Source organism: Nannospalax galili, unplaced genomic scaffold (assembly GCF_000622305.1).
Source record: "Nannospalax galili isolate Female #2095 unplaced genomic scaffold, S.galili_v1.0 scaffold799, whole genome shotgun sequence".
Taxonomy (NCBI): Eukaryota; Metazoa; Chordata; class Mammalia; order Rodentia; family Spalacidae; genus Nannospalax; species Nannospalax galili.
In genome coordinates, this window is record NW_008343085.1 from 596,303 (window position 1) to 621,409 (window position 25,107).

The 25,107-nt window shown below is 47.7% G+C and overlaps 1 protein-coding gene across 6 annotated transcripts in view; it reads left to right on the plus strand.

Annotated features, from left to right (window-relative positions):
• The first annotated feature begins 970 nt into the window (after positions 1-970).
• The window catches only part of Zdhhc1 (zinc finger DHHC-type containing 1), a 25,339-nt gene continuing 1,202 nt past the window's right edge, over positions 971-25,107 (plus strand). The window contains exons 1-9 of one of the 6 annotated variants that reach the window (XM_008839087.3): positions 971-1,180; positions 10,653-10,699; positions 12,416-12,658; positions 18,570-18,745; positions 20,656-20,757; positions 21,127-21,251; positions 21,362-21,520; positions 22,004-22,116; positions 24,926-25,008. In XM_008839087.3, the coding sequence (XP_008837309.1) occupies positions 10,691-10,699; positions 12,416-12,658; positions 18,570-18,745; positions 20,656-20,757; positions 21,127-21,251; positions 21,362-21,520; positions 22,004-22,116; positions 24,926-25,008 (1,010 nt within the window). In that variant the 5' untranslated portion in view covers positions 971-1,180; positions 10,653-10,690. Of the gene's footprint in view, positions 1,181-10,652; positions 10,700-12,415; positions 12,659-18,565; positions 18,746-20,450; positions 20,758-21,126; positions 21,252-21,361; positions 21,521-22,003; positions 22,117-24,925; positions 25,009-25,107 lie in introns of those variants that run through there. The other 5 variants (XM_029566431.1, XM_029566433.1, XM_029566435.1 and 2 more) reach the window with 5 other exon arrangements.

A 25,107-nucleotide genomic window follows, 5' to 3' on the forward strand; every position in this document is an offset into this window, starting at 1 on the left:
ATAACACTCATATGCATAAAATAAGAATAATAAATAAAAAATTAAAAAAAGAGCATGTACTTGCAGAGGGTCTGAGTTCAGTTCCCAGGACCCACATCTGTTTGCTTCAAACCACCAGTAACTACAGCTCCAGAGGGATCCCAGGAGTCTGGCCTCCTCTGGCATCTGGGCTTCTCTGGCACCTGCACACATGTGCACACACACATAATTAAAACGAAATAAATCTTTAAAAAGTCGACATTTTGTGTTATCTTTATTGTTCTTACAGTTCATGGGTGTTGCTTACATTTTCAGCTGTATAATGTATTTATCTAGACCTGTCTTCCCTTCAACCTGAACTCTCCCTCAAGGGTGGGACTCTCTGTGTGCTCTCCGTGGTATGCCTGGTGCTAGCATATACTAATTATAGAGTGCAGGTGGCCCATGCCTGTAGTGTAATCCCAGCACTCAGGAGGTGGAAGCAGGAGGATCACAAGTTCGAGACCAGCCTGAGCCACATCAAAAGACTCTGTTTCAAACAAATAAAAAGCAAACAAACAGAACAAAATAAAAACACACCAACCAAGCAACCAACCAATCAAACAAACAAAAAAAAACCCACAAAAGAAAACGAATAATGAGCGTAGATTGACTAGGCTTTTCCTAAGAGTTGTGATTTCAAGGGAGAAACTAGATATGGGACGCGTTTGGGGCAAGTGAGGATTCCTAGAAGACAAGTTGTGGATTGGGAGCAGGGAGTGGATTTTCTACTAGACAGGTTGGGGAAAAGTGGGCGCTGTTGGGGATGGGGCAGTCTGTGGCGCCAGGGGACATCAGCGAGTCCCGCCTAGAATTAGGATACCAATGAGAAGTGACGCAGCGTGGTTTGGCCGCTGTGGGGCGCCGTAGCCCGCGCTGTTGCCAGGGGAACGGGCCCAGAGCCAGACGAGGCCCAGCCTGCCTCGGCCTGGCCTGGCTGCACAGCCAGCCCGCGGGAGCTGGAACTGGAGGACTCGGAGGCCCCTCCTCCGTCCGGGATGGAGCCCCGCTCGGGGACGCGTCTCCTCCCGATCCCGGGGACCGACTCTGCCGGGACGGCCTGAAGCGCGGCGGCCCTGGGGAGGGTTGGATGGGCAGGGCGGGGCCGAGCCTCTGGCTGACCTTGGCAGCGCGCATCTGGCACGGCCAACGCCACGCGCAGGTGAGGAGCCGCAGCGGCCTTTCTCACCTCGGAGCCGGGCCTGGGCTACCCGGTGCGTCTGCTGCCGTGCATGGCGGGACGCTGCTCGTCTCGGGCTGCTGCGCGCATGGGACCCGGTGGAGCGCGGGACTTCCGTGTGGCTTTGATCAGGGTCCTAGGTCTGCACCTAGACCACCGAGTGCCAGGCTGTGCGGTGCCAGGCTGTGTGCCAGGCGCTGTGCCTCAGAACAGATGCCTTCGGTCTTCAGAACCCACAGAGAATTTAGGAGGGGCTGGGGAGCAGGTGCCAGACACGTGACTAGAGTGATTTCAGGTCGTGTTTAGTACTCTGGGGATGAAGATGGAGGGGCTGGCCCCGAGAGGTCGGCCTTAAAAGGTGACTTTTAACCTAAGATTTGGAGGTGGGAAAGAAGCCAGAATTATGAGCAGGGAAAGAGTGTTTCTGGAAGAGGGAAAAGGAAACACAAGGTCCTAAAGTCCGTGGTGAGGGGCTTCATCTTTATCCGGGCAGGTGAAGGGAGCCATTGAAGAGTTTGATGACTTTCAACTTTTGAAAAGGGCTTTACACTCTAGCTGCTGTGCAGAAATTAGTTGATGGCTAACTTAGTTCTACCTGTCTAGCTGTGCTTCCTAGACCTAACAAGTCTCTCCGAACGTCCCGACCTCTGTGCCCTCCTCTGTGCAGTTGGGGATGTTGTAATGTTTATAAGAAAAAAATGATTGGGGGTGTCCTATATCAGACCAATGACTATAGAGATCTGTGAGAATGATTTGAAATAATAGGCCCTACCTCCAAGTGTTGAATTAAATGAATTCTGCGGAAGCACTTAAGGCAGTGCCTGGCCTAGAGTAAGTGCCCTTTAGATGCCAGTGATAGCTGTTATTCTCATGGAAATACTGGAAGGGAGCAATGATGGAGGCTTGGATTAGGGTGATGCCAGCGGAGATGGTAAGAACTAACTGTTTTCTTTACCAAGGCAGAACTGGGTTGGATGAGGGGTGGTCACTCCCTTTGTGGAACTGGTATTTTGCTGTGGGAGACCAGTGTGTAACCAGATAATCACCATGAGTATGCTTAAAAGCAACAGTGGTGGTGTTTAATTAGCCAGATTCCACCCCCCCCCTTTTGTTTCTGTTTTTCTTACTTTGTTCTTAATGACTTTCTTGGTGGGTGTTCCTCAAGGCTGGCTCCTACAGCCTCTAGTTGATTTCCTGGTTAGAAAATCAACAACCCTTGCTTTCTTTCGTTGGCTGTTTCTGTTCCCTGTTGTACCCTGATTTTTGTCCCTTTCTTTTAACTTGTATCCCAGTTTGTAGTGGTTGCTGTAGTGGTACAGAAATGTTTGCACACCATGTCAACTCGGGAACAATTTCAAGGTTTCAAGTTTTTCTTGCCATAGCAACTGACTTTGGCATATTGTTTATGAGAGGGAAAGCAAAGGCCCAGCCATGTTATTCAAGACCAAAGTCTTTGAGAACAGCTTTAAGTTCTAGCTTATTTTCTGGGAATTACATGATATACATCCCATAATTGAACTATAAGCCATTTCTCAAAATTTTGAAGGCCAGAGATTTTTCTGGCACCTTTGGGAAGTTTTAGTAAACACAGTACTTGCCTCTAAAAGTTTTTTATAAATGACTGCACTGTAAAACATTGTGTACCATGAAGCATTTTAATTCTTCCATTCTCTTTTATGTGGTTAAAATTGAGGCATGTTAGACATCTGTGAGAATTATTTCCAAAAGCAGATCCTGGGAAAACGCTGAAAACTCATGGGAGCTTCACATGGAAACTGTGAAAACTCTAGAAGGGAAAGATGCTTAGGAACAAAACTTTCCTGAGGAGCACACTTTCCCTCTTGTTCTAGGCTACAGTGCACTAACTGGCCCTTGGCCAAGGACTGGAACAGTGTTTTGCCCAGCAACTTTGCTGTGTTGCCTGGGGTCTGTTTCCAGTTTTGACAAGATCCTAACATCACTGGGGAAATTCTGTGGCTCTTCCTCAGAGCTCTGTGACTGAGTGGCTCAGAATTGCTTTCAAGGGTAAAACACTTTGACAAGCACTCTTGTTCAATGGTTGTTGGGCAGGAATTCCTGGTTTTTCTGGCCTAGTAACAGACCTCTGAGTTCATTTGGTTCCCATGGCAGCCCAGTGGAGCAAGAAGGTGACACTCTCAACTACTTACTGCGTTTGTGTTGCTGGGGACTAAATTTAGGACTTCTTTCCACTGAGCTATCCTATCCCCTCTATTTATTATTTATTTATTTGTTTGTTTATTTATTATCTTTAATAGTAAATGCTCATGATTTTAAAAAAATTGAATACCAAGGAACACAAAGTAAAAACAAATCTCTTACTCCCAGTTTGTGGGGTACTAGATCTTTGTAGAGACTCCCTGCATTTGATTTCTTATACTCCCTTCCCTAAATAATTTGTGTGTATAGAAACATAGCTGTATATCTCCCATGCCCTGTTTTCTTTGAAAGTCTTGCTATATAGCCCAGAACTTGCAACTCTCTAGCCTTAACTTCCCGAATGCCAACTGCCTTTTTTTTTTTAGTTATTTATATATTTTTTATTTACGCATCTGTGTGTGTACGTGCATTTGTGTGTGTGTGTGTGTGTGTGTGTGTCTGTCTGTCTGTCTGTCTGTCACGTGTATGGGTGCCCTTATAGGCCAAAAGGGTTGACTCCTTTGGAACTGGAGTTACAGGTGGTTGTGAGCTACCTGATATGGGTGCTGGGAGCTGAACTCTGGTCCTCTGGAAGAACAGCAAGTGCTCTTAAGTTATGAACCATGGCTCCAGCCCCCAGGCTCAGTTTTTACTCAATTGATCGCTCACTCTGTAACTGTGTGTCTTGTTTGTTCATGTAACTGTGTGTCAGAGATCATTCTATCCCTTGCTTTTGATGCTGCACAGTGCTCCTTTGGATATGCTATAGCATATTTATATTTGTTTTTGTCCTTTATTACTACAAAGAACAATGCAATGAACCTTTGTGGTGTTTATGAGAGTGTAAGATAAATAACAGAAATAGAATGTCTGGGCAACAAAATAAATGTGTTCTTAGGTTTGGTAAACATTGCCAAATAGCCTTCTGGCTATTGTTTTAAAACACGAGTAAAGAAGATACCCAAAGAGGTGGCTCTGTGAAATTTGTCCCAGCTTCCTTGACATATGAGCAGCAGTGCAAGAACCAGCAGAAGGCCCCGTCTTCAGACCTAGCCTGCATTCCTGATTCCAACCTGCCTCTCCCCATTGGTGGCTCAAATCCCTGAGCCCACCTGGCCTCCACTTCAGCCCTGTTACTTTTCTCTCTGATCCCAGCAACCTGCCTTCCAGTATCTTGGCCTCCTCTGACTTCCCTCTTTATTAGTTGATTTTTAAGTTCTCAGACATCTTTCAGAAATCCAGGCTCTCTAGGACCATGACTGCACCTCAGTCTGGTTGCTTTAACTGCCACTTGTATGAATTTCAGAAAAAAAATCCATCATCATCATTATCATCATTATCATCATCATCCTCATCATTATCATTGATAGTGTCTCATTGTCTTGCTATGTTGTCCAGGGTGGCTTAGAACTCCTGGGCCTAACTGATCCTCCTGCTTTAGCCTCCTGGCTGCCTATATTTGTTTTTTTATTGGAGCAGTAATGAGAAGGAAGTAGATCAGTCATATTGTTGTTCCGCTGTTTATTATGAGAACTTGAGATGCTAAGATTTTCTTCCTTTAACTTAAGCATATTAATTAAGGCAGATTGATTTTATTTTGAAAATACCATTTGAAACGAGCAAATCAGTGTTAAATAGGACAGATAATTGTCATACTGGCAATGGCCTTCACCTTGTAGGGACACCTTGTAGTGAGGGGCCTGTGTAGCTCCCTCAGTCTTCAAAGAAGTCAAGCAGGTCCTTGATTAGGCAGGAGATACCTATGGCTATATCATTCCATGGGTCCCTTGCTCCTTGCCAGCCTCTGTATGTTTTGTCCTTTGGAGGTGGAAGGTACATGAAGAATACTAAGGTCCATATATTGTTAAGCAGCTAAGGGTACTGTATGGGCAAGGAGAGGAGCTTGTGTGCTTGACCCTGACCCTCTGACCAACTCCTTCCAAAGCTGCTGAGCCACTGTTCTCCTGGGCCAGCCTCCTGTGGTATGCCCTCATGCCATGCCCTTTCCTTTCTTGTTTTGCCTGCCTCTCCTCTTAGATTAGAAATCTCCAAAGCCATGTCATCTGCTGCTTTCAAGTTTCTTCCTTTGACTCCCTTTGGCTCCTTCAGCCCACCCAAAGCATCCCACCCAGGCCTGTCGGATGGCAGCCCTGCAGCCACCCAGGGTTCACGTCTTACTGCCCCCTCTGGTCCCTGGCATGTTCAGTCTGAATGGATGGCTTTGTAAGCACTGTCCAAATGTCTGTGTACCCACTGCCCTGATGTTGCTTTGAGTCTCTCTGGGCCTCAGGAAAGCCGCAGAAGGGAGGTACCTGGTCTCATCTGTGTTTATATCCTTAGTGCACACAGTGGCCTGGGCCCCAGTAAGCCTTGCCTGGCCAAGGGTTGAGTATACCATCTGGTCATGTTATTGGGGAGCAGAGCCACATATCTTTCAATTTGGGCTCCCAGAGGACTGTTGAAAGGGGAGGGACAGACAGAGAAGTCCCCAAGCCTGGTGACAATACTTGGTTCCATCTGTGGACCTTGGACCCCATTTTGGATTGACTCCAACCTCCCAGCCCTTTTAATTAAAATCTTTTGGGCCAAAAAGAATTTGTGGTCTTCAGTTCAATAAGAGAAAGTGTTATCAAGTTAAGATCTGACTGTCCTGGGCTTTGGGCACAGGCAGTGTTCTCCTGGCTGTCCTATGTGTCTGTTCCTCAGTGTTGTTGCCTCGAAGGAGTTCATCCCTATATCTGAGGCCTTAGGCAAGTGGCACCTTTCTGGGCCAACAGTATCTTGCCCCCAGGGCTGTTTGTAGCAAGCCTCTATCCTCAGATGATGACTATGGGGTGGCTTAACACTGGGGATGCCTGTGACCACAGCCAAGCACTAGGAATGTATCAGCCACAGAACTGTTTCCTTCTCTAAACTTCCTCAAGGTACAGAGCTGTTCAGTTGTGGATATGGTACAGGGAAAGCCAAGTTTGGGGACCAAATTCATATATTTCCTTCGAAGTGCGTGCTGTAACCAGAGTTATAACACAGTGATAGGATGCTTGTCTTACATATGCAAGGCCCTGGATTCAGTCCCCACTACTGCAAGCTATTTGCCCTAGTAGTGGTGTCCCTGGAGAGCCCATGTGAAATCCACAGAGGTTTGCCTCAGAGAAGAGCTACCAGCTCAGCTGGACCTGACCTTTGACTATATCTACAAACCAGAGATGAAGATTTGTTTACTTGGGGATGTCCCAAAGAAAAATATGTCTGCTTTTCATCTGCTTTGTCACCTTTGGTTTGCATTTGGATCCCAAGCTTGGTTTTCCCTTTACTATCCCCACAACTTAACAGCCCTGTACCTTGAGGGAGTTTCCAAAGAAAGAAATGGAGGAATGTGTCTGATATGTCCCTATTGCTTGGCTGCAGGCATCTCTAGGTGACAAGATTAGAATGACCATCCAAAACAGTATGGTGGTATATTCCTGAAATTAGAAGGCTAACCTGGTCTACATAGCAAGTTAAGAAACATGGAAAACCCATTAATCAAACCATCCAAATGGTTTAACTAAACTAAAAGAAAAAGTAGAGCGCCTAAATGTTAAAATATTTGAGCTGGACATTTTGGTTTATGCATATGTAATCCCAGGTAATCCCGGTACTCAGGAGGCTGAGGCAGCAGGAGTGCCAAGAGTTTGATCTAACCTGGGCCACATAACAAATCCCAGGCCAGTCAGACTGCAGAATGAGACTGTCAAAAAAAAAAGAAAAAAGAACGACATTGTACTTGTTCCTTGGGGCCGCTCACCTAAGAAAGCAACTTCAGAATTGTGTTGCCAGTTGGGCTGCAATTACTTTCTAATGTCTAGCTATCCAGAATCCAAAGAAGGGTCTTTTTACACCATACTTGAACAAAGCAGATTGCGTGAGAAAAAAACAAAAACAAAAACAAAAAATACAGTATAAAATACTCAGGAAACACTTAGCTACAAAAGCTACCTGGAAGAGTGTACTCTACTTGTGAGGTAAAGAAACCTCAGTTATAGGCTCAGCAGGACAGCACTTGATGAAGTTAGATGCTGTTGCGGAACTACCCACCGAATTTTTTTTTTAGACACCCCTTTCAGCATCTGGGGTGTGAAATTACTCAAGACATCAAAATATGGCCCAATGGGTAATGGCACTTGCTGCCAAGCCTGAAAACCTGAATTCTATCCTAGGACTCAAAGGGTAAAAGGAGAGAACCTACTCCTACGTGTTGTCCTCTGACCTACCTGTACACACACACACACACACACACACACACACACACACACACACACACAGAGTAAATGTTTAAAAAAAAAAAAAGACAAGCTGGGCATGGTGGTGAATGCCTTTATCCCAGCACTCGGGAGGCAGAGGCAGGTGGATCTCTGTGAGTTTAAGGCTAGCCTGGTCTACATAGTGAGTTCCAGGTCAGCTGGGGCTCAGAGAAACTCAGTCTCAAAAATACCCCAAAAAGGGGGCTGGAGAGATGGCTCAGTGGTTAAGAGCATTGGGTACTCTTGTAGAGGACCTGGGCTCAATTCCCAGCACCCACATGGTGGCTAACAATACCATTTGTAACTCCAGTTCCAGGGGGATCCAATATACTCTTCTGACTTTGCAGGCATTGCATGACATGGGTGCACTCACAAGCAAGCAGTACATACACATAAAAATAATAAAATGTAGCCAGGCACGGTGGCTCACGCCTTTAACCCAGCACTCGGGAGGCAGAGGCAGGCTGATCTCTGCGAGTTTGAGGCCAGCGTGGTCTACATAGTGAGTTCCAGGACAGCTGGGGCTACAGGGAGACCCTGTCTCAAAAAAGACCAAAAAAAAGAAAAAGAAAAATAGCCAGGTAGCATTCTGCATATGTGGAGAATATGCTTAAGAACCCCCTATGGGGTTGGGGTTGGTAAAGTGCTTGCCTTGTGAGCTTGAGGCCTGAGTGTATCCCCTGAACCCATGTAAAAGCCATGCATGGAGGTTTCAGTTTGTAATCCCACTACCAGAGAGGGGGAGCCAGGTAGATATCTGGGATTTTCTGGCCGGCCAGCCTAGTTTACTTGGTGAGCTCCAGGCCAGTGAGAGACCCTGTCTAAAAAAAAAAAAAAAAAGGACAGCACCTGAGCAATGACACTAAGATTATTTTCTGGCCTTCCCACTCATACCCATGTGTCCACATACACCAACAGGCACCCACAGATCCACGAACATGTATACACACATGCATAAACATAATGCACAATCCATTATTTTTTTTTCTTTTTGTCTTTTTGAGACAGGGTCTCTGTAGACCCATCTGCCCTGGAACTGGCTGTGTAGACCAGGCTGGCCTGGAACTCATAGAGCTCCGCTGCCTCTGCCTTCTAAGTGCTGGGATTAAAGGCATTCACCACCATGCCCGGCAAAGTAATCCATTATTATGGAAAACATTTCATTCTCAAAAATTATTTTTTTTCTCAACTGGGTGTGGTGGCACATACCTGTAATCCCAGAACTATGGAGGAAGAGGCAGGAGAATCACCACAAGTTTAGAAACACCTATGACAATATAGTGAGACCTTGCCTTAAAATTATTGAAATTATTATTGGTAGTTCTGAATGTTAGACTTTTACCCCCATAGGATTAAAAGGTACCTAAGTGTATGATTGTGTACCAAAGGTATTGGCAGTTCCTTCATATGTGTAAAATTTTAATATAAATACAGGATATACAGCATTAATGCAAGTCAAAATAAATTTTTTTTTGGTGTTTTTGAGACAAGGTCTCCTTGTAGCTCCAGCTGGCCTAGAACGCACTGTGTAGACCAGGCTGGCCTTGAACTCACAGAGATCTGCCTGCCTCTGCCTTCCTAGTGCTGGGATTAAAGGGCCGTGTCACCACACCCAGCAAGTCAAAATGTTTTAATGGACAAGTTTCAGTAGTTCAGCTTTGTAACAACTATAAACAAACTTGCTAAACTTTCTGGACTATAGCAGTGTTTGGATTTTTAAAATTTTCTCTTTTTTTGTTTGGTTTAGTAGATTTTTTTTTAATGGTCTTTTTGAGACAGGGTCTCCTTGAAGCCCCAGCTGGCCTGGAACTCACTATGTAGACCAGGCAGGCCTTGACCTCACAGAGATCTGCCTGCCTCTGCCTCCCAAGTGCTGGGACTATAGGCAGGCACCAACACACCCAGCTCGTTTGGTAGATTTTTAATAATTTATTTTATATTAGGTATATGAGTGTCTTGCCTGCATGATGTAAGTGCACCACATGCTGGAGTGCATGTGGAAGCTAGAAGAGGGCATCAGATCTCCCTGGAACTGGATGTTAGCTTCCATGTGGGTGCTGGGAACCAAACCCTGATCCTTTGCAAGAACAGCAAGTGCTGAGCCATCTCTCCATCCCTAAGAAGAATTTCTTACTGAGAGTAACTAAATGGTGTTTGTAGCATTTTAACTTTTCTGAGTTGTCTTATATGCAAGTGTATCTGTGTACGTGCGTGTGTGCGTGCGTGCGTGCGTGTGTGTGTGTGTGTGTGTGTGTGTGTGTTGTTGGGCTTAAACCCAGGGCTTCACATATGCTAGCAACCACCCTGCTGCTGAGCTATACCTCCAGCCTGCAAGACAACATGTTTTTAATGTCTGTGTTCTGTTCCTATGGAAAAGTAAAAGCAATTTCAACCAATCCTATCACTTTGGACATAAACCTTGCAGACTGTCAGACAAAGTAGCTGTAGTGGATGGATATGAGACAAACTGGAGAGCTATTTGTAGGTAATTACATCTACCATGTAGTCAGCATCTACTTGTTAGGGATTTGCCTTCAGTGTCAGTGGTCTAAACACTACCCTAGGGGGCATCCCTGACCCTCACTTTTCAGATGAGGAAACTCAGGCCTCTCAGATAATAAGTACAATGCCAAAGCTAAACCTAGATCTATTTCCTCCAAAGCCAGGACTTTTCTTTCCTTGTGTGCTTCTTAGTGAAGACAAGGTAAGTGATCAGAGGACCTGACCCAAATCTCTGGAGAAAACTAAGGTCACTCCATTTAGCTTTGAGATGTGAATATTCAGAAATGACTTCAGATACTTTAGTGAGGCTCTGAGCCTTAGGTGGGCTGAAGAACAATGTGGCTCTGAGTGTTGTCCAGCAGTCAAGGTGACAGCCAGTGGGCAGAGGAAGTAGGGGTGGAAGATGCATCATTGAGTTGTGGCACGGCCATCTGGAAGAGGGTAGAGTGGGAGGACTGAAGGCAGAGCAGAGTGGTCCAACTTTTCCTTACCCACATTTCCTTTTATTTCAGATGTTTTCAAGTCAGCAAACATTCACTGAGCATCTACTATGTACAAGGTACAGTTCCTGGTACTTGGAGAGGAGATATGGGTGACAGAGCTGAATGAATCACAGCATATTTGCTACCTTTGAGGGAAGCTAGTATGGGGCTGGCAAAGTACTCCAAATGACAAAATGACAGTCCCAGTAGGACTGAGCACAAGGGCCCCTAATTCCACTTGGGACTCCAGGAAAAGCTTCTTATAACAGGATGCTTGTAAAGTGGACTTTGATGATCCAATTACATTTTGTTGATCTCTATGATAAGTTACTCCAAACAGAATTACTGAGGTGGTCTGGGGTACCATTTTTGTCTGGTCAGTGTATTATCTGCTTTTGCATAGCTGTGATGAAAATACCTGACAGAGACAAGCTAATGAAGGAGAGGTTTATTTTGGCTCATATTTCAGAGGGTTCCAGATCCATCATGGCAGGAGAGGCATGGTGGAACAGTTCAGTTCATGGTAGCAGAAGCTGTTCATATCACAGCAGTCCAGGAAGTAAGAGCAAGGCAGGAAGTAGACAGGAATAACATCCTCAAGGATCCATCCCAAATGACCCATCTCTTCTAGTTAGGGCCTACTTCCCAAAGTTTCTAGAACCTCCCCAAACAACACCTCCAGCTAGAGACCAAGCATTCAAACATGAGCCTGTGAGGGACATTTCAGATTCAAACTATAGCAATCAGATTGCGGCTCCATGGGCAGGGGCTCCTGAAAGGAGTGTCTAGCTGCCAAGGTTTGTTTCTAGCTCCTGGCTTTCCCACCAAGAACTTGGAACTGGCCTTTCTCCCCACGTGTGGCACTGCCTGCCTAGGCTGTCAGCCCAGAGGACACTGGTGGGTAGGGCTTTTCCTCCTGTTAGGACAAGCCGGTCTCCTACTGCCCTGCCAATATCCTTGATAAGCTATTGGGCAGGGAGGCAGAGTAGGGTTAGGGGTTGCTGCCATCTGGTAGTCTGCCTCTGGCCAAGGCCTGGCCTTTCTTGGAGCTCCCCTAGTAAGTGAAAGGACATTAGGCCTTCTTTCTGGACAAATCTGTACACCAAACCCAGATTTACATAGAGAAACATAGTTACTTATTCTGCTGGAAGGAACCAAACAAGAATCCTCCTCTCTTGTGTGCTGGCTCATCCCCAGCCAAAAAGCCTTAGACAGCCCTTCTGAACACACAGGAGAAGCTGTGAGTCCCTGATCCTAAAGAGATTAGTATCTGCTGAGCAGCTGAGACCACATTCCCCTTGTGTGTACCCCCACTGCCTGTTTCCCTTAGTAAAGGACAAGGGGGGGGGCTTCTCTGACACTTGCATTTGGACCTCAGGATGGAGGTGACTAATCCTAACAGAATCAGCATGTGTTCTCATTGCTCTGGCCCCAGCCTGATATTGTTACCAGATGAGAACATGTCTTATTGAGTTTCACTCTGATGGCTGTGGAGACAGAGCTTTGAGTAACAGGCAGCTACACTGTGTCCTGAATAACCCTAGACTCTCCTCCCTTGTCCTGGCCAGGCTGAAGTTAGAGCCTGCTCTGGGGCTTTGGGACAGCACTCCATTACTACCCTCCCTACACTGCATCTCTCTCTTGGGCTGGGACCCCAGGTTCCCTGGATAGGAGGTAGCTTTGTGTGCCTGCTGCTCTCTTCTATCCCCTGCTAAGTCCTGGCTGCAGGCAGGGTCCTGTGCTCCCACTGGGCCTCCTTGGGCTAATACTCTCTATTCTCCCCCCCCCCCGAGATGAACATCTGCAACAAGCCCTCCAACAAGACAGCTCCTGAGAAGAGTGTGTGGACGGCGCCTGTACATGCCAGCAGACCTTCCCCGGAGCTGCAGGGCCAGAGGTCCCGCCGGAATGGGTGGAGCTGGCCCCCTCACCCACTCCAGATTGTGGCCTGGCTGTTGTACCTCTTCTTTGCAGTGATTGGCTTTGGGGTCCTAGTTCCTCTCCTGCCTCACCACTGGGTGCCTGCTGGCTATGCTGTATCCTTGGGAACATGTGGGACTGGTGCAGGAAAAAGTCAGGGAGATGGATAGATGGAAGGCAAAGGCTTGAAACTGGCCCTAGGGTCCTAGGGAGCCATAAAGTTCCTCAGAACATTTAAAACATCATGGAGAGAGGATCTTGTCATCTGAGGTGCCAACAGGAACTGAGAGTCTTAAACTGCCTTCAGGCTAATTATGCCTGAGCTAAAGAAATCACAAATTAGAGGCTGGGGCTATAGTACAGTTGGCATGCCTGGCATGTAAGGCAACATGTGCAAGGTTCAATTCCCATTTAAAATGGCAAGTTAAGAAGCAATTATTCTACTTGTGAAAGAATTTATCATGATATAATTCCTATACATAGTAAGTTACTTGGTACATTTAAAATGTGGTTTTACTTATAGACAGGTCATTATCCTATTTCCAGAACTATTTACAAGTTCATTGATTTTAGGGTAAAAGTACATGTGCCAAGAGATGACATAGAAAGGCCCTGCAAGTGCCTGGGAAGAGTGACAAACATGAACTTGCCTGAGCCTTGTGGTATGATTGTACTAACCGTGTCACAACCCCCAGGAACAGAAGACATGACTAAGGCTAGTTCTTGGCCTCTGTGTACCCCTATCAAAGAGCTCCCATGATTCTGTCCTGGTGTGGGCTTCCTGAAGAAGATTTCTAGGAGAAGGAAGATAGGAGCAAGTTGGAGAGCCCAGGGAATAATGTCAGCAGCTGAGCTTGGTCTCAGTCCAGCCCCTTCTGGGCTGTGTATATCAGAGTAGCTTCTCTAGCTCTCTGGGTGTCAGCTGCCTCTGTCTGACAGGAGGGATTCTGCTTGTTTCCAAGGGCTGGGTTGGGTAAAGGCATATTAGGAAGTGTATGAATATCAAAGGGCTTAAGCTATTAATATAAGCATACTTTCTTGGGAGACCCCAGAGCACTGGGCTCCCCAATATGGAAAGTGACATAGACAGGTGAATGGAGAGAGACCCTAGAGAAGATGGTCATCCTCAGGCATCAGTGTCACTGGGGACTTCCTGGTTTACCAGCACCTAGAACCAGATCATCAGTTATGTGAATGAATGGAAAAGTGACTTTATCTGAGGTGACCAATGGCCTTACTGTGACTAGGTGGAGCCCTTCATGGGACATTCTTGTATGGCCTGGAATGGTTCCATCCACCCCTCACTCAGGATTACTTGGTTTTCTTCCATCAGGGTACCTGAGAAACTCAGATTAATAACCACATGATTTGGAGTAGGGAGGATCAGAGGGATAACAGTAAACAAAAATAGCATTTATTAAGCACTTACATGTGCCAGGCACTTTACATGGATGATCTCTTTTCTTATTTATTTATGTGTACGTGTTATTGCCTGCATGTATGTAAGGGCACCCATGTCATGCAATGCCCTTGGAGGACAGAAGAGGCTATCAGATGCCCTGGAACTGGAGTACAGACAGTTGTTAGCTGCCATGTGAGTGCTGGGATTTGAACCCAGGTCTTCTGCAAGAACAGCCAGTGTTCTTAACTGCAAAACCATCTCTCCAGCCCAAATGATCTCTTTTGATCCTCATAAACTATAAGGAAGGTGTTCTTCCCATTTTACTAAAGAAGTATATTAGTTGCTTTTCTGTTGTGATGAAATACCATGGCCAAAACCAACTTATTGAAAGGTTTGTTTTAGCTTAGGGTTCCAGAGAGTTAAGAGTCCATAGTGGGGAAGGCAGGCATGGCGCAGGAGCAGGATACTGGCTAAGTATATATCAACCACATACAGGAATCAGAACAAGCAGGAAGTAGGGCGAAGCTATAAAACTCTCAAAGCCTGCCCCCAATCTCAAAGCCTGCCTCCGGTGATATACTTCCTCCACCTCCTAAAGGCTCTATGACCTCCCAAACAGCACCACCACCAGAGACCAAGTGTTAAATACATGAGCCAATGGGGGGCATTTCTCATTCAAACCACCATATGAAGAAATGGGCTCAGGCAGGATAAGTGACTTCCTAAAGCCACACAGCTGGTACCTAGTGAGCCTGACTGAGGAAGTGGAATGCTTTGAGGCTTTGATCTCCCTCACATTTTACCTCTTTATCCACTTTGGGCCATGTGGAAACTCCCAGAGCCACCTAGTCTGGCAGTCTGGCCAAGGCTATATGGTTCCATCAAAGTTTCCTTCCATCAAAGCTTCCTTCATTCTGCAGAGTCTCTGGGCCTGAAGAAAGAATAGAGTAATGATGTGTAACAAGTCCCCACTGTGGGCCAAGAACAAGCCTGGACTTCAGGATGAAAATGAGCTATGGATGCTTAGGGGCCAGGTAGAGGAAAGACTGGTAGGCTGGACATAGTTGTCACACCCTATGGTAAGTGTTGGGTAGGAGCCCAGACAACAGACTTTGATAGAGAAGAATGCCATCTATAGCAACCTGGCATGTGCCTGGCAGCAGAGCTGCTGCTTGCAATTCCCCTTCTCAGCCTCTCTTCACATACACAGCTCCCTTTTCCTCCACTGCTAAGAGCCAGTCAACAAGACCTATTGATTTTTACCTCTTTATCCAGTTTTCCCCCTTCCTACTGTCACCTGCCTTTCTGACCTGGATGACTATTTAGTTTCCAAATAAGTCTTCCCTGTGTATCCCTGCTCCTGGCTATCTGTATCTCTGCAGCCAGAGCAGTCTTTCAAAATACACATGCACACACGCATACCTGTACACATGTACACATGCAAAACCAAAAAATTTGATAATGTTTCACCAGCTCAAAACCTAGCTGCTTTTTTCCACCTTAAGAAATGAGGTTCGGGGCCAGAGAGATGGCTCAGCAGGTGGTTAAGAACACCAACTGTTCTTGCAGAAGACCCAGCACCCACATGGCAGCTAATGACTGTCCATAACTCCAGCTCCAGGGGATCCAACAGCTTCTCCTGTCCTCCGCAGGAATTGCACGACACCGGTGCATTTACCTACATGCAGGCAATACATGCATACACATAAAATAATAATAAATAAAATAAAAAAGAAATGAGGTTCAAGGGGCTGGAGCGATGGCTCCGCAGTTAAGAGCATTGGCTGCTCTTGCAGAGGACCTGGATTTGAATCTCAGCACCCACATGGCAGCTAACAACTGTCCGTAACTCCAGTTCCAGGAGATCTGATGCCCTTTTCTGTCTTCCATGAGCATTGTATGATATGGTGCACTTACATACATGCAGGCAACACACACAAGAAATGAGGCTCAGGATCCTTGTAAGACCATGGCTTTCCACATGTGGACTCTGCCTATTCCTGCAGCTTCCTGTTATTTCCAGGTTTCCCTCTGTTTTGACAACAGTGGGCTCTACCTGAAAACCCTTTCTCCTCTCCCTGTCATGACCCAGGTGAGCCAGGGGCCAAGAACTGGTCGCCCAATGGACTGATCTGGTCAGCAATTTTTGTAAAACTTGTGGAATAATGAATGCACAAAATGTACAGGTCTTGAGCCAGGCGTGGTGGCGCACGCCTGTACTCCCAGCACTTGGGAGGCAGAGGCAGGAGGATCTCTGTGAGTTCAAAGGTTACCCTGGTCTATACAGCAAGTTCAAGGGCTGTATAGTGAGACCCTGTCTCAAATAAACACACTCATAAAAGAGACAAAGAACGGAGCAAGGTTGACTCATGAGCACCAATTTAATAGTTCAGACAGGAACAAGAAGCTCTGGAGCACTGCGTAGACCAGGCTGGGCTTGATCTTATAGAGATCTGCCTGCCTCTGCCTCCCAATGCTGGAATTATAGGTGTGTGCCACCATACCCCACAAAAATCAGTTTTTTCTTTAACATTTAAAGATTGAGAGATCTCACATGAAAGTTTAGATTTTTAGCTCTTTTTGAAAACCTAGAATTTTGCAACATGGGCCCTCATTCTTATATGACAATCATGATCTGGGACCATCCTTCCTCCATCCCTGTGACTGATACCGCGTATGTTCCTGGTATCCACAGTACTCAGCGCAGTCCCCTTTCCTCTGCATTGCCTTCCAGGGTCATTGTGTCTTTTTTCAAGTCTCAGTTAGATGATATTCCTCAGAGAAGTCTTCCAGACCCTATCAGGCTAGATCCTTATTCTCCCATGGACTGTCTTCATTGTAGTTGATCTGTTATTTGATTAATATCTGTGTTTTCCATTATATAGTAGGTTTCTGAGGGTTCACGACCAAGTCTTTCCATATCCCTCAGTGCCTGGCACAAAGGAAGAGCTGTGTAAAGAGTTGAGTGAATGAACCAGTGGGCGGGCTGGAGAAGGGTAGAAGAACGCAGGAAGCTTAATGTCCACGTTGAGTGTCTAAGAGAGGCTGGGCATAGTGGTGCATGCTTTTAATACTAGCACTTTGGAGGCAGAGACAGGTGGATCTCTGTGAGAGCTACATAGTGAGCTCTAGACTGTCTCAAAAAACAAACAAACAAACAAACAAACAAACAAAAAGAACTCCCCCCCCAAACCAAAAAACCACTACCACAAAAAACAAAACAAAACAAAACAAAAAACAACTTTAAGAGAAGTTGGAATGATGGGTATCAGGAGAGTTGGGAAGGAGCCAGAACAAAAGGAGGCTCGGCTCTGAGCGAGGCATGAACTTGAGCTAGAGAGCCCTGTAGAGTCACTATAGGCATTTAAGCAAGGAGACCTAAGGTTTGAACTGTTGAAAGCTCACTCTTGGAACACATGAAGAGTAGACTCAGGAGGAGCAGAGTCTGAGGTTCTTGAATGACCCAGGCAGGAGATGAAGAGCTGACTCATGGCATTGGCCATAAAGATAGAGAGGTCAGTGTTGGCCCCAGATTAGTTTCTTGAAGCTATGGTACACCAAATTAGGGCAGAGCCCAGCTCATACAGACATATAGAGAAATTTGACTACTGGGTGTTGGGTAAGAAGGAGATTGGACAAGATGAAGGATGAAGGAAGGACAGGATGAAGGTAGATCCTGAGTGATGGAGGCATGATATCTGCCTGGTTAGCAGGAGGATAGATGGAGGATCATGGGTGAGTGAGGGAAAGCAGGAAAGGAAGATAGATAGCTACCCAGGTAGAGCTTGTACATAGACTTTGCAACAAGTTGACAGTGCACTCATTTCCTGTATTTGGCTCAGGTAAATTCTGGGAAAGCTTCGTTTCAGTTCTAGGAGTTAGCTATAATGCCCCTGGCTAGCCATGAACGTGTGAGGCCACCCCAGACAGTCTAGAATGCCAAGTGCCTGGATTCCAGGTGGGGGTGGGAGCAAGTGGATGAGCCTGTCTGTAAGTGATTCCCCATCTGGGCCTCACTGTTGAAAGGGGATAGCTACTTCCCTTTTGGATATGGTTTCCTGTGAAAGGGAATAACAAAAAAAGCAAGCTCAGAGCTGGGCGTGGTAGCCTTTAATCCCAGCACTTGGGAGGCAGAGGCAGGCAGATCTCTCTGAGTTCAAGGCCAGCCTGGTCTACATAGTGAGTTCCAGGACAGCTGGGGCTACAGGGAGACCCTGTCTCAAAAAGACCAAAAACAAACAAAAAAAAGCAAGCTCAGAATTTAAGTTTAGGTCCCTGGAACTTAGGGGATATTTTTTAGTCCCACTTCACCTTCTGGAATCTGAAACCAAAAACTGGTCTGTACCAGGTCTGAAATGGTCAAGCCAAGGCCCAATGGCTAGGCCTCTTACTGGCAACAGCAAGTAGTGCCAGTCTGTGGGCTCCATTACCCGATGGCCCTTTTAATTTGGGGTTTAGGGGTCTGATAAGGAATCTTGGCTGGGGCGGGGGCAGGAGACAAGAGTGGCACATGCAGAGTCCATGCACAAAGGGAGTCAGCAAGGACCTGAGTTCTCTGGCTATAGGAAATGGGTGGAACTCCCAGCCTGCAGAATGTGAAGTGAATCTTTAACCTGCTGGGCTAGTGCATGGGTACCATATTTGCTGGCCACCTTGTGGTGCACCTGACTGCCGTCTCCATCGATCCAGCAGACGCTAATGTTCGGGACAAGAGCTATTCCGGGCCCCTGCCTATCTTCAACCGCAGCCAACACGCACATGTCATTGAAGACCTGCACTGCAACCTGTGCGACGTGGATGTGTGAGTGCATGATTATGAGTGCATGTGTGAGTGTGTAGGATGTGCGTGTGCTTGGAGGATCACCAGTTGTATTCAGGGTAGAGAGGAGCATGCCAGGCTTCAGTTATCCTTACGTGTTTTGCATAGTCCTGAGTCTTGGTGGAGCTGGGCATGGTGGCACACACCTTGAATCCCAGCACTTGGAAGGTTGAGGCAGGAGGAGTGCTATGAGTCTGGGTTACATAGTAAGACCCTGACTCAAAAATCAAAACAACAAGCCCGGTGTGGTTGCATAGTTCTTTAATCCCAACAATTGGGAAACAGAAGCAGGCAAATCTCTGTGAGTTCAAAGATGGTCTGGTCCCTGTAATGAGTTCTAGGACAGCTAGAGTTACATGATGAGACCCTTTCTCAAAACACAAAACAAACCAAGATCTTGGTGGAGTGACCTAAGGAAGTTAGGAAAAGGTCATTGGAGAATGCGGAATAGTAATTGCGGCAGAAAAAAACAGGAAGCATTTGGCCGTGCCACAAACATTTCTAAATGTCTAACTCTGCCAGTCTCTCAGTCTCTCAAAAGCACCCAGATAGAACAGGAGGGGAGTTAAGGCTTGAATGTTCAATGCTAAGTACTGTTTACTTTAACAAAAGAGGAGGAGCGCACTGCTCAGCAAGTTATTGAGCAGCAGTCAGCAGGGTCACAAGAGCAGCTGCCTGCCCCTGAGCAGATTCCCTCAGTTACCCATGAGGAATCTGAGCCAAAGAGGCCAAGTAGTTTGCTCCTGGTCCTCTTGCTAGTGAGAGAGGATTCAGAATGTGGAGCATCTGTCCTTCATACTCTGGCTGGTCCTGGTGGCTCTCTAGGGCCCCTCCCTAGTTTTCTGGAACTTCCCAGCCCCTCAGCCTTAGGTAGGGGATGAGGATAGGGTGTAGCCCAAGACCAGCTCCACACTTGGAATCTGAAGACCCAAGCAATCTGTTAGGAGTCTGTCTTCAGACACCAAAAGGCCTACAGCATTGAGGTGCTGAGGACTAGGCACTAAGTCATACTGTCATTCCTTTGGCACCATCCAGAACAGTTCTGAGTAGCTGTTCTGGCGGTTGCCTTCCGTGAGTGAAGGTGGGCCCTTGTGCCCTGCTCTTCCATACTCCTTTGAGTCTTTGCTGACAACTCCTGGGGGAGACCCCATTTATGCCCTAATGTGGCCTCCCCTCACCACCCCTTACCCATGAGTTTCCTTAATGCCCTTAGATGGCATCTCAATCCTCTCCTTTTGGCTCCTTTCTGATTAGCCCACACAGGTTTTCTAGAAGAATGTCAGTAAAATTCCTGTGGAATGGCAAGAAAACTGACCCTAAAATGGAGCTGTTAGAAGAAAGGAGCCGGTCATAATGGCTCTTGCCTTTAGTCCTAATACTTGGGAGGCAGAGGCAGGCGGATATCTATGAGTTCAAGGCCAGCCTTGACTACATAGTGGGTTCCAGGCCAGCTGAGGCTACAGGGAGACCCTGTCTCTAAAAGACAAAGAAAAAAAAAAAAAAAAGCGCAAGTCAGGCCCCTATACATTCTGCCTCGGACCCCACATCTAGATCTTGTGGTCTGGCGCAGAGGCAGGACTCCTCCTTTCCGACACATGACCTTTACGTAGGTATGTAGTTCAAGAGTAGGTCCTCACTATCCTCCCAGCCTACCCCCATCCCTCTTTCCACGCTTCCAAAACTTCAGATGCCGCACCTTCTCCAGGGGTCCCACCCGGCGATTCCGCCAGAGGGCGCCCGTGCTCCTCACCGCCGCGATTCGCGGTCCTGTGGAGGCGCCTGGTGGGTAATTGGGCACCAGGCCTGACTTGGCTTACTACACTGGCTGCCTTAGGGCGCAGGGCGGGATGGGCTGTCCGACCGCGAGGTGCCTTCCCCCCAACCCCTCTCAGGAGTGCACGCTCCAAGCATTGCAGCGCCTGCAACAAGTGCGTGTGCGGCTTTGACCATCACTGCAAGTGGCTTAACAACTGCGTGGGCGAGAGGAACTATCGGTGAGAATGGGCTGGGGGCCTGGGGATGCATACATCTAGTGCATGAATCGTGGGTCCTATTGAAGCCTGCTTGTAATGCGGTGCATGGCTGTGGGTGAGGTTTGCTTGCATGCTTTGAAAGGACAGTATGCCTGGGGTGCCACTTGGGATGGCTGAGGGTGTTTGGAGATACCACCGTGATGGTCCAGACAAAGATAGGGAGCCTGATTGTGGTTGCCTGTCTTCAGGCTCTGTGACTTTGACTGCTGAGGATTTGGGGCTTTGGGGTCAGGAGCTTAGCTTCCTATCTCAGCTGTGGGCCCTTCTGAGCTCCTGGCCCTTACCAAGCTGGAGCTCCTGAGTGCTGACAGCTGCCCATGGCTGGGCCAGGCTCTTTCTACACAGTGTGGCATCTGCTTTATTGGGTGTCCTGCTCCTGGTATTGGTGGCCACTTATGTCTTCGTGGAGTTCTTTGTCAACCCCATGCGGCTTCGCACCAACCAACACTTTGAAGGTCAGTATGGGTTCCAGGCCCACCCCCTTGCCATTCCTCCAGCTTGTTTTTGTCAGTGCATCCATCCCTGGCTGAGTCCTTGCTAAACACAGTCTGTCTGTGCCTTGTAGTCCTGAAGAATCACACAGATGTGTGGTTTGTGTTCTTGCCTGCTGCCCCTGTGGAGACCCAGGCTCCTGCCATCCTGGCCCTGGCTGCCCTACTCATCCTTCTGGGCCTGCTCTCTACAGCCTTGCTTGGCCACCTGCTCTGCTTCCACATTTATCTAAGTAAGTGCCTCCTCCAAACCTGTCTTTTTTACCATTATTTTTATTTTATGTATATGAGTGCATTGCCTGCATGTATAGGAGTGCACCTGTGTCGTGCAATGCCATGGAGGTCCGAAGAGGGCTTAGGATTCTCCTGGAACTGGAGTTAAGGACGGTTCGTAGCCACCATGTAGGTGCTGGGAATCAAACCTGGGTCCTCTGCAAGAGCAGTCAGTGCTCTTAACTGCTGAGCCATCTCTGCAGCCCCTCCAAACCTGTCTTAAATGGGATAGAGTCTCAACTTCAGGGAGGTATCTTGCTGGGTTATACAGCTTTGAAATCATGTACCTTACCAGTGCTGCCTCTTTGTGGTAGGCCTAGTTTTACCCCACTACTTAGTATGTATATGGATAGGGATTTGAATCCAGTGCTGGCTGCCCTCCTCCCTTCTAAGTTCCAGAATCACCTCTCCACTGCTGACTCCTCTCTTCCCACACCCACCAGTGTGGCACAAGCTTACCACCTATGAGTACATCGTACAGCACCGCCCAGCTCAGGAAGCAAAGGAGACCCACAAGGAACTTGAGTCATGTCCCCGCAAGATGAGGCCCATTCAGGTATAGAGATGGCCCAGAGGGCTGGGCCTGGATGTGTGTGTGTGTGTGTGTGTGTGTGTGTGTGTGTGTGTGTGTGCTGGGGAATGGGGCCGTGCAGCAAAAACCATTGAGGAGACCATGCAAGGGAAGCAAACCTAGAACAGCAGCTGGAATAGGATTGCTAGGGAGGCAGTCTATGCTAGGAGCATGAGCACAAACCTAGTAAAAAGGTGTCCTTTGTGTTTCTGCAATTCCGTGTACATGCTTATCCAGCTCCAGGCATATTCTAGAGAAAGTTAGTGACCAAATTATCAGCTAGGTGGTTAGAGTGGAGCCACCAGCTCTCTTCATTTGTGACCTTGACTTCTTTTTTAATTTATTATTTATTATATGTGTTTGAGTGTGTTGCCTGCATGTATGTAAGTGCACCCATGTTGTGCAATGCTTGCAGAGGTCAGAAGAGGGCATTAGATTCCCCTGGAACTGGAGTTATGGATGGTTGTTAGCTGCCATGTGGGTGCTGGGAACTGAACCCAGTCTTCTATAAGAGCAGTCAGTGTTCTTAACTGCTGAGCCATCTCTCCAGCCCCCACCTTGACTTCTTATATCTGTTATCCTATTTCAGTATTAGAACAGCCCAGGGAGCAGATTAAGTTATCAACCCATGTTAGAGATGGGCACATTGAAGCCTAGAAGCCTGGTCTGGGAAGAGTTTCTGTCTACACACACACACACAAACACACACACACACACACACACACAGACACCAAAGCAGGTGACCCTCCGACCTAGGCTCTGGCCTGGTCAGCCCAGCTGCTGACCAGCCTATCTCCATTCCCACGCCTCTTGGTTTCCTGAGGTCAGCAGCTGGAGATGGAGGTGGTCCAGTCCTCAGAACCCCCAGAGACTAGGAAGGCAGGCAGCCCAGGCAGACTTTCCTGGGAAGGTTGAGCCCTGGATCCTGATCCTCATGGCAACTAGACACAAACACAGGCCGGTGGGCGGGTTGGAAAAGGACCCCACCTCTCCTTTTCTCATCATCAGGGCTTGGACCCTGCCTGTGGGCTGGGCTAGGGAGTGCTAACAATTGGTAGAGAACCTCCTGGCACAACATATACTTGCCCTAGTGCTGTAGTTGGTAGAGATCCTCCTGTCACAGCATCCTATACCTGCCCTACTGCTGGGCACTGAGCTGTGTGCACACAGTGGCAGCCATCCTGGAGTATGAGCTCACTGAGGTGAGACCTGCCCTGGGATGTCCAGATTCCAGGGCCTGTGCACTTGCCCTGCTTAGGATTTTCGGTCAAATGTGGTAGCAGCAAGGACACTTAATTTCTGTTCTGTATACAACTGATTTAGGGAGTCCTACTCAGTAGGAGCTGGGAGCTTGTCCCCTTTTACAGTGGAGACAGAGAGCTAAGGCTGAGACCAAGGTACCATTCAGGAATGTGCAAATGTTTGATGGTTTCTGAGGGAGGATCCTGAGGGTCAGTTTTGAGGACCAGAGGGAAACTCCTGGTGACAGGTTCAGATTTCTCTAGCTGGTTAGGGCCTAGCTTCTATCCCATCCTGGAGTTTAGGGGCCCAAGGGCTTTGCACCCCTCTGCTGGGCCCTGGAGGGAATAAAGACGAGGTAAGATGTGAGGAAATTTTCCTTGAGGTCCCAGTACCTGGGACTGGCCCCTGATCTCTGCTGTTCTGCTCATGCTCATCCTCATCCTCCTAAAGAGTCAGCCTGGACATGGGACTTGCCTAGGGCGTCAGCCTTTGCACCTTGTGCAGCCTGTTAGTGGCTGGCTGGGCCTTATCCCAGGCCCCAGAATTCTATGGGACCCATCAGGCAGCCTCCCCACCCCAACCCAGTAGGAATGCGGGAGGGGCTCCTCTCTGGAGCCGTTGCCCCCAAAACATAGGCTTGTTTTAGAGACGGCTTGCCATTACAGTGTCCTCTCTGCATTAGTCAGGACGCCTCTGTCACCATGGAAACGGCTTCCTTGCTGGCGACAGCTGTCTGGGTGCTCCCCTCTGCTCTCTGGCCCTGCCCCTTGCCCTCTGCCCCATGCCTTTCTGAGCTGGCTTTTGTTTCTTCATCTGCAGTCCTCCCTAGCAAAGCTGGGGGCATCTGGCTCGTGTTGGTGCAGGCCTAGCCACTCCCAGACTTTTTGCTTAGGTGTTGCATTTACCCCCATCAGGTTCTCATTGTGAGGAACAAGGTTCCCAGCTGCAGCACTGTTTATTCCATAAACTATAGCCTACCCTTTTGGGGGTAGAGGCCATGGTGACTATCCACACCCCTTTCCAGCACCGAAATTGTGGCTGGTATTATATGCTGGTTAAGGGGTCTACCCAGGACTCTACCCTGCCAGAGTGGCCCCTCAGTGATCACAACCTGGAACCCACATGCAGGCCTGTGAGTAGCTGCATTGTCTCCTTACCAGGGAAAGAATTAGTTCAGTGGCTGGAGCCCTAGAAGGAATCAGGAGCAGGAGAGGGCCACTCTGAGTACCTCTTTCCTACCAGCACCTTAGCCTAGTAGCCCTATCCTGGACATGTTGGACCCAAAGGCCTGCAGCCTTCCTCAAGTAGACTAGATGGAGTTTGACAACATGAAGTGAGTCCTAGTGATGGGGTAAGATCTGGAAATGAATGTTTGAAGCCTCACCCTACAGAAGAGCTTTTCCAGCACAGCTGGGAACGAAGATTGCCCTAGACCTTTGGGGTAAGAGGCCTGTAGCTTCTAGAGAGGCCAGTGACAAGGTGTGTTCAAGGGCTTAGGTGGCTCTGAATGCACACTTGGCCTTCCAGTCTCCCTGACTCCCACTTTGCCCAGGAGATGGAGTTCTACATGAGGACCTTCAGTCATGTGCGCCCAGAGCCCTCTGGTCAGGTCAGACCAGCAGCAGTAAATGCCAAGTGAGTATCATTTGGATATCTCTCACAAGCATGACAAGGCCCTGGGAGGTGTCTGAGAGAGAGAGAGAGAGAGAGAGAGAGAGAGAGAGAGAGAGAGAG